We start from the raw sequence: 13,250 nt of genomic DNA on the forward strand, positions 1-13,250 counted from the left end.
TCACAAAAGAATTCAATTTATAAAGATACCAATGAAGACTCAAGACAGGAAAAACTCATAATCCACATTGAAAAGAAAATCACTATAAGAAAATGCAAAAAGCGAAAAGCAAAAAGCAAAAAGTAGAATTCATCATGATATGAATCGCCTGGTTAAAGTTAGTGATTAAAAATATCCAGTAACGTTACTAGTTTATCGAAAAACAAATTCTAATATATCAGATTAAAAAGCATGATGACAGTAGGTTAAAAATTCCAGCAACCTCACTGATCGTGAAGAGTAGAGGCAACCAGTAACATTATCTGTAAAACAATTTCTGGTAACATAATTGATGTACAAAATCATTCAGGTAAGTTAAGCAAAATAATAGGTAACAGGCAATGTAAGACTTGATTGTGGCCACCTGTCACAATTATATGCCGTTGAAGATGGTTTAAGGAGGAGTTAGTTGAAGATGGTTTAAGGAGGAGGCACTTGACTGCCTACTTTAATCTATGATGGGAGGTTAAGCTGCCTTTAAACCTTTAACATCCCATAAATGATTAAGATAAACAATTAAATAACTCTTCCTTAAACCACCGTTAACTGCATAACTGTGGCATGTGGTCACAAGTTTTACAGGTAATTGTTGCAATGATACCAGAAACTAATAACAGAGCTCCGGGTGATGCTACTGCTAAAAAAATACTGGTGTAAGGTTTCCAGTAACCCTACAGGTGTGCTACATAGTGACTGCAATGTTATTGGATAGGTGATTCTGGTAACATTACTGGTGTCCTATATTACAACGGCAACGTTGCTGCGAAAGAAACTCCAGTGATGTTACTGGAGAAGTAATTCAGGTAATATTACGTTGTGCCACATTATAACAGCAACGTTGCTGCGGAGGAAACTCTGGTAACGTTACTGGAGAGGTAATTCAGTTACGTTACCAGTTCCACCTCATATCAGCAACATTTGATTCAGGTAAAGTTACCGGTGTGCCATTATTATAACAGCAAGGTTGCTGGGAGGAAACTCCGGTAATGTTACTGGGGATGCGATTCAGGCAACGTTACCGGCGTGCTACATCACAACGGTAACGTTGCTGGAGAGTTAATTCGTGGAAAGTTACTGGTGTGCTACATTGCAACGGCAACGTTGCTGGGAGAAAACTCCAGTGAGGATGCTGGAGAGGTAATCAGGTCAAGTTACCGGCGCACCACATCACAACAGCAACGTTACTGGTGTGAAACATTACAACGGCAACGTACGTTGCTGAGGTGGAAGCTCCGGTAAAGTTCCTTCACGGAATTAGCACGCCAGTAAAGTTACTGGAATTTGTTCACCAGTACGTTATAGATACCTGAAATATCACATTGCCGATGTGCAGCATTTTCTTAAGAAACCCAAAAAAAAAAAAAAAAAAATTTGTTGGCTAGATCCTTACCCGCATAGCAAATACTGAGGTGAGGTTACCGGTACAGAAAAGGGCACAGGCAAGAAACCACGGCGTCTCATTTCGGACTGATATACTGAAAGCACAGAGACGAAAGACTCTGAGATTAAATCACACCCAAGAGCCACAGCCCTAACAATCTTAGCTTTCGTTCGACAACAAACAAAATCAACAAGGGGAACAGAGAACGATTTCGGCTTTATTTTAATTTTGATTTTGATATTGAAGGAGAGAAAAGCGAATATGTGAAAGAGTAAAGTATAGTTCAGGGAATTAAGTTTAATATAAAATAGAGCAACGACATACTCCCATGAGTCCCATCCGAAGTTTTAACGAAATCTTACTTGGTATTCTTGGTTATATTTTTTTCATATTTTCACCCTTCAAGTAGTAATCGTTGTTTCATTTATTTTAATAGATTTTTAATTTTTTATTATAAAACGGTTCATTTTAATACGTTAAAGTGTGTCGGTGTTTTTTGACAAAAGATAGGCTAATGTTAGCAAACAATTGCTCACGTTAGCTATGTCTAAGTGAGAGGATTTTAGTTTTTTCGATCGATTCTGACATAAAAATCACTTTTGAGACCATTGTTGAGCTCCCTCAATCTCCTTTACAAAACTCATACCTTCACTTGCCGACCTCACTCACAGACCTCTAACAGTCACTAATAGTATTAGCTCAAGAGTGAAAATCTGAAATAAGTGCAACTAGCGGGGCCAGTACACCTTGGACAACGATTCACGGAGCAGAGTACCCTTGGACAATGATTCATGGAATTTTGGCCCAGTAACAATAGCGGACCTGTAAGGTACAATGGCCCAGTATAGTAAGATACTGAGGCCCAAAATGAAATAATAATTACTCTCCTAAGATGAGTCATCATCTCACACGTGTGAAACAAATCAGACCTGGTGGCTCTCACAAGCAATACAGAACACGGAGCCGAATGTTAAGTTGCAGCAGCAGGTCTCTCTTGCTCTTCAGGTACGCCTTTCAACACTTTGAACCCTCACTAAAACATGTAATTCACCTCAAAGATTCAATCTGTTTCTTCTGTTGTTTGAAATTCTTAGTATTCTATACTTCTTATTGAATTTAATGTTATTGTTTTATGCAGAGTAGACCGTGTACTGAAATTTACAACCACTTATGTGAAACCAAGTCCGATTGATTACCTTCAGGTTTCTTATGTGCATATTTGTTAATATTTGTTTTGTTGCTTATACTTTGTTTCTTAAGTTATGATCAATCTTTATGTAATGCATTGCAATGAGCTTATTCTGGCTATTTTAGCTTAATTATAGCTACTCTTTTCTTGTTTTTAGATGTTGTGCTATATTTTTCTTTGTTTACTTGATAGATAGACTGATAGAGAGAGAATACAGGAATTTCTTTGGAGAGGAAAACAAATGAATGCCATTTGTTGGCTGTTTTTGACTACTTTGTTTGTGTTTTCTTTCTTTTTGTTTTGCATTTTATAAACTCGAGGTTGATCGTGAAATGTGTTCGTGGCTTGGTTGATTTTTAATTGTTTTCCTCATGTGATAGGGACGCTGTTTTTACTATAATTTGAGCTGTAATTGGAAGATGGGTGGGGCAAAAGAAAAGCCAGGTGCTGTGTACACAATCAAAAAGCAAAAAACCAATAATCTTGTATGGAGACCCGTGAGTAGTCAAGCCAGTTTTGGTGAAGGTTTGTTTCTTTGTGGTTGAAGCAAACTTGTGTACAATGCACACTGGGATGATAATAGACACAATTCTAATGATCTATGAGCTTTTAGTGATGGATACTCAATTTTTTATTCTCAAAAGATAGAGGTTGTTCTTTCTTCTTTTTTCCATTCCATGGAGTTTTCAGACTTGCAAAATGTGACATAATTTAAATCAAACAACTCTCCCTCACTTTTGATCCAATTTCTCGGTCCTTTCAGATAAAATAATGATTATACATTTTTAAAATTGTCAGATAGCTATTTCTCCAATTGCATTGAATTACCTGTCAGTTTATAGATTTACTTGAAGACTCTCAAAAATCTATCTTCTTTTTTCACCTGGTGTATTTTTAGATCAAGGATTGAAGTTTTGCAATCTCTTAACTGGCTGGTTTGCAAGACGTTATAATATATCTGAGGGATTGCTTTATAATGGGTTTGTAGGTCTGAGTTGCAACCAATGTTGCTGATGGTTTATATGATGTCAATTTGTAGAATGTTCAGTAAAGGAAGTGACAGTTGGGTCGGAAGATGTAAGTCAAATTCAAGAATTGACAGTTGATTCAGAAGATGCAAGTCAAATTCAAGAAGTGCAGTGCAGCACATCAAGCAATGTTACAGATGCTCAACATGTCATGAAGGTTGAAGCAGTGACTGAAGTAACTGACTCAACACTCAGTTCTCATACATTGCAGGATAATGTCGAGGATAGAGCAGTGGAAGGACAGTCAGACCTTTCAGCTGAAAAGCATTCACTTTCGCTTGAGGTAAAACTTCAAAACGTGAATTTGACAAAATTGTCAATAATAGGACTCAATATGAAGTACATTTTATGGCTTTTGTCATACTTTATCTGAAATTTTCAGTTTCTCTATCCTTGCTACAAACACCATGAATGGAGTAATGAATATAGTCAATGTTTCTTGAGCTCATTGTCTTTTTTCTCTTCTTTTCAGAAAAGAAAAGGAAAAAAAAAAAAAAAAGTGTTCTCACTTCGTGTGCTTTACTTGCAGATTGGTGCTTCTGTAATTCGATTCGTCAAGGGAAGAGAGTAGGGAACTTCTGCATGTAAACCTTTTTAAGACTCAAATAATGGCCATTTTTCCTTTTTTTCATTTCATTTCTTCCCTCAGGGGATCCATGCAGAAAAAAATTGAAGAGGAGATGGGAGTTAAGATTATCATCCCATCATCAAGGAAGGAGGATTCAATTAGTAAGTTTGTTGGTTTGTGACAATTAAGGTCTTAACTTATGTCAAGTTGTTAGAACCAAATTGCCATGTTAAAGATTCATTTCATTTATGTTTCTTCATGGTTTCACAGAACAATTTTCTTTTATGCTTATCTAATTTGACATTGTTCGTCAATATGTAAGTTATATGAATCTGTTATATATTCAATATATAGTAACTTTAACATTGTTACATGTTGCAGTCATCGAAGGCATTTCATTGGATAGTGTAAATAAAGCTTCAGAAAGGATAAAATCTATAATCGATGAGGTTGGTTTCATATCTATATTGTTTTTCAATGGCATCAAGCAGAGGCATTGTGCCAAAGATGTTATTTTTATTAGTTTTTCTAATCTCTCGTAATTTTGTAAATGAAATCTTTTTTCCTACTTTTGGCAGGGGCTTAATATGAGCCATTCTGTAACATTCAGAGCCTGTTGACTACTAGGCATTGTTTTCTCTTTGATACATCTCACTCATAAATAAATCTTTTAATGTTTTTTTTTTTTTGGTATCTCAGGCAGTTAAAGGCCCAAGTCTGGATTACTCACACTTTATATCTCTTCCATTAGCTATACATACAGAATTGGTTGATAAGCTTGTTAATTTTCAAAACTGTATCCTGGGAGTTGGTGATTCCCCCCTAGAAGAGAATGCAGATAGTGATTCAAACGAAGATGCCTCTGACAATGAAGACAAGGACCGACAGTTAGATAAAACTCCTAATGTAGCTGTTGAACTTAAAGTTGGAGATGGCACTGAGCATGTTAAAGTGGATGTAAAGAGCATAGACCAAAAATCTAATGTTGCAGTTGAACTTAAAGTTGGAGATGACAATGAGCATGTTAAAGTGGATGTAAAGAGCATACCTCTTGTTAGTTATGTACCCAAAGCATCAAAGTCTTCCTCTGTATCTGGTGAGAAACCCATTAGATTCTGTGATGCACTGATACAAGCTTTATAATATTATAATCTAGAGTCTCCAGAACATTATTGTTCTCTTGTTAGCAACCAGAAGCAGCATATAAATATACATACGTGCTCTAAAAGCTTTTTGTCAGTTTGTTTACTAGGTACTACTTAATTTGGATCTTCACTATGATTCTTTGTTTATCCTTTGCCATCCACTGAAAGCTTATGTGTGATCCTTTGTGGATGCAACTTTTGTATACCCATAATGGGTTTTGCTTACGTGGGTTCAACACTACAGCTTTTATGTCTTTTCATTAGTATTTTTGGTCATGTTATATTGCTTCAAATTCTCTGAAGGTCTACTGTGCTGCTTTTATCACTTTCTCCTTTTTCTTACTCTGACAATAATGCTGTACTGTTGTCAACAGATTTGGGAATCGACAAGTCCATGTTTATTAAACCTAAAACCTTTCACTTAACTGTGCTGATGTTGAAATTGTGGAACAAGGACCGAGTTAATGCAGCTGTTGAGGTTTTGAAGGTAAATTTCTGTTCAAATAGCTATTGGTTGATAGTAACATTCTTGATGTTATAATGCTCTATGTTTCTGTCAGAGTATTTCCTCGAAAGTGATGGATGCCTTGGATAATCGACCCATCTTTATAAGACTAAAGGGGCTGGTAAGATTGTTTTTCAAGTTCAAATACAGCTTACGGTTTTGTTATTGAGTTTGAGTCTTTTAGCTGATGGGACATAGACAGGTGAAGGTTGAGAATCTGCTAATGTTTGAATGTTAATTTAGTGCATAATATCTTATTTGGGATCAACCTTTCTCTGTGCAGGAATTAATGAGAGGTTCTTTGGCCAAAGCTCGTGTACTCTATGCTCCAGTAGAAGAAATTGGTGATGATGGTCGACTTCTCCGTGCATGTCGTATCCTCATTTCTTAATTGTCAATATCATTGTCTTCTCCTTTTTGTGCTACACTTGGAAATACAGTGGAAAAACAGAAGTACAATATTGTCTAGTTTTGTCAATTTTTTGTCATATTTATTAATTCAGTGGAGTCTTTTGAATTTCCTGAACCTTCTTAGAAGTCATTATTGATGCATTTAATGAAGCTGGACTTGTGCTTGAGAAAGATGCTACACAGAAGTTGAAGGTACAATATAGGACCATTCAAGTATTTGCTTTTTTAATTTTATATTATGTTCTTCTTCTTCTTCTTCTTCTTTTCTATTTTATTTTATTTCTTTTTTTTTCAAACTTCAACAATGATATCTGCTGCTTAATTTTAACTCTGTTGGTGGCCCAGTTCACAGTCATGTTACCTGTCTGTCTGTATATTTGTGTTGTTCATTTATCTTCACTAAAAAATATTATTACTAACAGTTGGTTGTTTCCTCAAATTGCAGTTGCATGCCACTGTGATGAATGCAAGGCATCGGAAAAGGTGCCCATTTCTTTTGCTTCTCTTTGTTACCCCCAGGCTTATAAACCCTTTGGTTTTTCTTTATTTTCTTTAGTTCTATTCTGACTGATTTATGAAACTAAACTGGATTGTACAGCAAGAGTAGGACAAGAAAGCTTGATTCGTTTGATGCACGAGGCATTTTCAAGCAATATGGATCTGAGGAATGGGGAGAGTATATTATCCCCGAAGCTCATCTTTCACAGAGATTTGTATTTGATGAAAGTGGCTATTATCATTGCTGTGCTTCAATACCTTTTCCTGAAAACACGAAAGGAGACTGATCCATTTAAGTTGAAGATTAACAACTTAGTTCCCTTTGAGTAGAAAACACAGGCCACTTGTGTTATATAAGGTCGTTCTCTTGTGATGAAGCCTACTAGCGTATTTTCGGCTTTTGCTTCCAAATTTCTAATTTTTCCCTCTTTTTTAGGTTCCCCAAATAAGATTTGCTGCTATAAGTTCTTAGATCTTGAGTATCTATTAGAAAACTAAATACTTGTAACAGTTGAAAAGTGCACAGTTAATGGATAGATTTTAAACTTACATGGTGAAATCAATTTCTTGCTTTGCGGAAAATTGCTGCGTCTGGTTGTTGAAGTACTTTGTTGTTACATTTGATTGTGGACCTGAAATTAATGTATAAGCTTGTACATTTTATTTCTTGCATAGTCTTGCATCCCTAATTCAGAGAAGAATTTTCCCATTGCCTGGAGAATTGATATAGATTATAGAACAATGTCGATGGTTTACAAGATCTTTGCATTTTTCTTCAGAGGATCATATTATGATAACAGTAATAACATAATGTCATTAGACTAATACGTAAAACATTAGGATCTTCTTTTGATTTATGCTGTTTTTAACTTCTAATGATCTTAAAAATGAGGATATTCGCACTTAGATGACAAACCTTATATTCCCCGAGGAGGTGGTCTAACCAGTGTTCTAAAACTCGACCTAGGGTGTCACCCGGCCAAGGGGTTGGGTCTTGGGTTGATCGGTCTGATCGGTTAAATTGGCGGTCTCGAGTGATCCAGAAAGTTTGAAATCTTGCAAACACACCCTTGAAAAATCCACATCAGTTCCCATAGGTTTGCAATCTAGCAAATACACCTCTAAGATCTGTTTGGGTTTTGATTTTTTATACCAAAATTCAATCCGACACCATCATCTAAATCATTGTCCTCCACTCTATAAAACCCCTTTAACCTCAAAACTTGGTAGTCTCTCGTTTGCTGGTTGTGACTAGCGTATATTGCCACGATTGGATTGATTTTTCTAGCAAAATTTTGGCTGATTTTGGCATCCAAAATTCAATTCGACATCATCACCTGAACCACCGACCTTTGCTCTATAAAACCCATCTAACCCCGGTACTTGGTAGTCTCTCGTTTGCCAGTCATTACTCGAATATCGTGCTGATTTTTTCAACCAAATTTCAGTTGATTCCGATGTCCAAATTTCAATCCGACACCTCCACTTGAACCAAAGGCCTCTATTCTACAAAACCCCTCTAACCCTAACACTTGGTAGCACCCCATTCGCCGGTCGTGACTCGTGTATTGGGTTGATTTTTTGACCAAACTCCAGCTAATTCGAGCGTCCAAAATTCAATCTGATACCACCCCTTCAACCACCGGCCTCTACTCTACAAAACTCCTCTAACCACGATACTTAGTAACCCCTCATTCACCGACCGTCAAGTTAGGGATTTTGTAAACAGTTAAAAATAGTAACCTAGACTGGAGAGAGCGTCAGTCACTAGTCCAATCAGTCCGATTGGCTGATCCAGTCCGGTTTTTAGAACAATGGGTCTAACCCATGAAAATGTTTTTTTAATGGAGCTTTAGCTGTAATTGATTGCCACGACCAAAAAAAAAGTTGCATTGATCCGATAAATTATCGGAGTAATGAGTTTATTTACCCTAGAGAGCTCATATATGAGCTCATATTCAACTCTCTTTCGGCTCAACCCCACAAAAATGAGAGGAAACTGGGAAGTTAGGGAGAATTTTTCTTCTCTCAGATGAGACTAGATTTTTCTAACAAGTGAACTTGTGTTTCACATGTCTAAATTCAACCACTGCTAAATTATATTAAACTACAACTATAAAAAATAATATTCTTTCCAAAATATTGCCAACCAATACAAATGCCTTCAGCAAAAGCTATGATCAGTCACTCTCAAGCTCAACAATGGAAGTACCATGATGAACTTGGACCTTAGTAGATGCTTTTTGATTTATAAAAAATAGAAATGTCATTGTTCTTGACTGGAGACAAAATGAATGGCAGCAAAAACATACCAGTGATGTTAAATCATATCAGTTATCAAAAACACCTTTCACTCTTTTAGCACAGACACATCTTACCTAATTTCAGAGATTTTATTACCCAGAAAAAGCAAAGCTGATATGATTGTAGTTGTTAGTTTATGGTCATTTAAAAGAGAAGAGGCAAAGCCAAAGTTAGGTAAATGTGAAATGCTTCTTCAACAGTGAGACTTTAGTTTAAGGAAATGAAATGGTAGCCAGTTTGCAATTCCATGTGGTAAGGTAGTAGCCATGAAAACATGGAATTGGGACATAACATGTGATACTCAATGTTCATGAAATGAACACAAAATGAACTAATATCATAAAAAAAAATTGGCAAAATGCAAGAATTCTTTTACTTGTGGTGTACTATATTACTATATTATGTCAAGAATTGATTCAATCGTAATATTTTGATAACGATCTAGTAACATTACCATCTTGATAAAAGTTTATTAGGTTTGTAAAATGTCAAATGCTTGATTCTTCACTAATGATGTGCTATATTACTATATTCATTGGAATGTATTTGGTTGCCGGGAAAATGTGGGGAAAGAAAATTAATCAGCATCAATCTTGAATATTTGATAATTGAGTATGATGGCCTATATAAAAAACATATAATTTTTTATATGGAAACAATCATCAAGTTACTGAACAACCGGCCCTAGTTGAATCTGCTCTGAATTCTGATAATTCTTTTATTTTCATCCAAAAGTTTCAGGCTAACGCATGTAAGTTTCTTGTGAACGCAGTTGAAATTGGAAAAATTACATGAAAACAAAATCTATTTCAGGCTGAAGCTGAAGCAAAGCTTAATCTTTGAGTCATGTATTCATTAGGTAACAGAATACTAACTCCTTGCCTTAAAATTTGCTATTGGAATCTTGCTTTGGTTCAATCACTTGTCTTCTACACTTGCATTGTGTTGTCATACCGAATTCTTTGTTCATTTGTTCAGGAATCTGCTTTTCTTAATTTTCTGCAAATTACTTTCTTTCCACTCAGGCTTCAGAATCTTTCTTTATGAAATACAACTAAGACAAGAAATCAAATTATAAAAGCGGCAGAATATATTTTGTTTTAAAGAAACTTCATGTAACAGAAAGGAAACAGTGGGAATAGCTTGGAAAAAGCTTTATTTATACCTAAACCAGCGTCAAAGCAAGGTTTCACTTTGCTCAATAGTGAAATATTCCTCAGCTTACATGTATTATAAACATTTCAAAGAAATAATGGTAGCATTTTCGCAACACAAACACATTTGATAACTCAGTTTGTCACCTTTCATTGTTCAATACCATCTCTGAGTATGGCTGAAGCCATTGTTTCATTTGCCTTGGAGCAGCTGGCTTCAATTCTTTCTCAACAGATTTCTGGCTTCATCGGAAAACAGGTGAGCCTAGTTGGGGATATTGAAGAAGAAGTAGACAAGCTTAACCACAATCTTCAAGCCATTCAAGCTGTGCTACTTGATGCAGACCAAAAACAAATGAAAAATAGAGCTGTGAGGGTTTGGTTGAATCAGCTCAAAGAAGCATGCTATGACGTGGAAGATGTGTTGGATGAGTGGAACACTGAAATCATGAAACTCAAAATTGAGGGAGGTTATGTTCATAATGCTCTTGCTCCTAAGAAGAAGGTATGTTGTTTTTTTCCCTCTCCTTGCTTTGGCTTCAAAGAAGTTGTTTTACGTCGCGACATTGCAGTTAGGATAACAGAGATAAATAGAAAGTTAGATGCTATTGCGAAAGAAAAAGGTGATTATAATCTTAATGTCATTCCAGCTAATGAGAGACCTGATTATCAACCAATGCAAACTACTTCTTTTATTGATGTATCTGATATATGTGGTAGAGATATTGAGAAGAATAATTTAGTACGCAAGTTATTGTGTGAGAGTAGTGAACAAAGCCTCCAAACCATCTCACTTGTAGGGATGGGAGGAATTGGAAAAACAACTCTTGCTCAATTTGCCTGCAATAATGATGAAGTAAAGAGCCATTTTAATTCAATAATATGGGTGTGTGTATCAAATCCTTTTGATGAGTTCAAGATCGCTAGAGTGATCATTGAAGCTCTAGAAGTTCCTACTCCTAATGTAGAAGATCTACAATCTCTTCTTCAACGTATTCATAACTCTATTGTGGGTAAAAAATTTCTTCTTATTTTAGATGATGTATGGAATGAAGATCACAAAAAATGGGAACCGTTCTATCATTGTTTAAAGAATGGTCTCCATGGAAGTAAAATTTTAATTACCACACGTAAAGAGTCGGTTGCACATATTATGAAGTCAATTGATATTATCAACGTTGAAGAATTGTCCTTTGATGAGAATTGGGAACTATTTAGGAGGCTAGCTCTTTCTGAAAGACCTACTCATGAGAGTGAAAAATTAGAAGAAATTGGTAGGGAAATCGTTAAGAAGTGCAAGGGGTTACCTCTTGCTACAAAAACCATCGGGAGTCTCTTGCAGTTTAAGAGGAGTAGAGATGAATGGAAACGTGTTTTATATAGTGAGATGTGGAAATTAGAGGAGATTAAAAGTGGTATTCTATCCCCTTTGATGTTGAGTTATAACGATTTGCCATCCTCAATAAGAAAATGTTTCTCTTATTGTGTTATCTTTCCAAAAGGTTACAATATAAAAAAAGACGTATTAATTAATTTATGGATGGCACAAGGTTATTTGGGGTTAGAAAAGAATACAAAGTTAGAGACAATAGGAGAAGAGTATTTTCACCACTTAGTAACACGATCTTTCTTCCAAGAATTTTCAAAATCAAAAGATGTTATAAAGGATTGTAAGATGCATGATATAGTGCATGACTTTGCGCTATTTTTAAGTGATGGTGAATGTCTTGCTCTACAAGTCAATATTGGTGATAATGATCTGTTTATAAACTCTTCTAACAAAAATGTTCGTCATTTAATGTTAAAGGTTAATAAAGAGGTTCCATTTCCCATGTCCATTTGTAGCGTCAAAAGTCTGCGTAGTCTTGTGATTGAGTATGTCCATTCATTGTCAAGTGATGTTTTGCCAAAGTTATGTGAATTAACATGTTTAAGGGCATTGAAGTTCACCGCAAATTTTTTGGATCAAGAAGTTATGGAGATTCCAAAAGAGATAGAAAAATTAAGACATTTGAGATATCTTGATTTTAATATGCAATTTATCACAAGATTACCTGAAAGTTTGTGTGAATTATATAATTTGCGCACTTTAGATATTACACTGAGTATGACAACTGAATTACCTGGTGGGATAGAAAAATTAGTAAATTTGAGGTGTTTAAAAAATATGACAAGGTCGTTGCTTTACATACCAAAAGGGATTGAAAAATTAACAGGTCTCCAAACATTATCGGAATTCGTTATAAGTGGTGGTAATGATTATGATAGCAGAGCATGTAGTCTTGAAGGAATTAAAAATTTGAATAATCTTGAAGGGAGCCTGAAGATAAGAGGGTTGGGAAATGTGACAAATGTGGGTGATGGTAAAATAAAAGAAGCACTCAAAAATAAGAAAAACCTTACTGGTCTGAATCTGCAATTCGATAAGGGAACGAAAAATCTTAGTAGGAAGAGATGCTCCTGGAAAGTTGCTGAAGAAGGGGAATCGTGTGAGGATTATGAAGTAGTCCTTGAAGCTTTACAACCACCTCCAGAATTAGAGCGGTTGTCGATTTATTCCTACGCAGGCAGAACTTTCCCCTCCACTTGGGAGATGTCATTGACCAAGCTGAAGAGTTTATATCTTTGCTGCTCCCTTAACTGTAAGAATTTGCATTCTTTGGGAAAATTGTCATCCCTTGAAGAACTAACCATATATGGGATGAAAAATGTGAAAAAAGTGGATAATGAATTTTGGGGGATTGAAAGTGGAGCCTCTTCATCATCTTCATCCTCTGCTTTCTTCCCCAAATTGAAACAACTCAAATTTTGTGAATTGAAAGAATGGGAAGAGTGGACTTATGAGAATACAAAGAAGGGAAAGGAAGAAGAACATACTAGATTCATGCCATGTCTTGCTACCTTGGATATCAGTTCCTGCTACAGATTAAAGGCACTGCCAGATAGCCTTCTTCAGAGGACAACACTCAAGAAATTGATTCGGGAATGTCCTATTCTAAAAGAACGATACAAAAAAGGAACAGGATAA

General features: G+C 35.7%; 2 protein-coding genes across 4 annotated transcripts; both read left to right on the forward strand.

Annotated features, from left to right (window-relative positions):
* The first annotated feature begins 2,337 nt into the window (after positions 1-2,337).
* Positions 2,338-7,232, forward strand: LOC116136225. 3 transcript variants are annotated; one of them, XM_031421945.1, is made up of 14 exons: positions 2,338-2,425; positions 2,564-2,622; positions 2,990-3,134; positions 3,649-3,920; positions 4,167-4,204; positions 4,287-4,366; positions 4,587-4,654; positions 4,905-5,301; positions 5,725-5,837; positions 5,911-5,976; positions 6,139-6,229; positions 6,391-6,458; positions 6,712-6,749; positions 6,865-7,232. In XM_031421945.1, the coding sequence occupies exons 3-14, from the start codon at positions 3,029-3,031 to the stop codon at positions 7,049-7,051; spliced, it is 1,524 nt and encodes a 507-aa protein (XP_031277805.1). In that variant the 5' UTR covers positions 2,338-2,425; positions 2,564-2,622; positions 2,990-3,028; the 3' UTR covers positions 7,052-7,232. The 3 variants fall into 3 exon arrangements, with proteins under 3 accessions (XP_031277805.1, XP_031277804.1, XP_031277806.1); XM_031421944.1 differs by having other exon boundaries at positions 2,342-2,425; positions 2,559-2,622; XM_031421946.1 differs by lacking the exons at positions 2,338-2,425; positions 2,564-2,622 and having other exon boundaries at positions 2,990-3,106.
* A 3,165-nt stretch (positions 7,233-10,397) lies between these two features.
* Positions 10,398-13,250, forward strand: LOC116136119 (putative disease resistance protein RGA3). Its single transcript, XM_031421831.1, has one exon. The coding sequence runs from the start codon at positions 10,398-10,400 to the stop codon at positions 13,248-13,250; it is 2,853 nt and encodes a 950-aa protein (XP_031277691.1).

Source organism: Pistacia vera, unplaced genomic scaffold, assembly GCF_008641045.1.
Source record: "Pistacia vera cultivar Batoury unplaced genomic scaffold, PisVer_v2 Contig31, whole genome shotgun sequence".
NCBI classification, from domain to species: Eukaryota; Viridiplantae; Streptophyta; class Magnoliopsida; order Sapindales; family Anacardiaceae; genus Pistacia; species Pistacia vera.

Coding starts and splice junctions, on each gene's coding strand:
- LOC116136119 (XM_031421831.1), top strand. CDS start 10,398: ATGGCTGAAGCCATTGTTTCATTTGCCTTGGAGCAGCTGGCTTCAATT.
- LOC116136225 (XM_031421944.1), top strand. CDS start 2,388: ATGTTAAGTTGCAGCAGCAGGTCTCTCTTGCTCTTCAG. Junction 3,135..3,648: donor TCAAGCCAGTTTTGGTGAAG/GTTTGTTTCTTT, acceptor GTCAATTTGTAG/AATGTTCAGTAAAGGAAGTG. Junction 4,367..4,586: donor AAGGAAGGAGGATTCAATTA/GTAAGTTTGTTG, acceptor TACATGTTGCAG/TCATCGAAGGCATTTCATTG.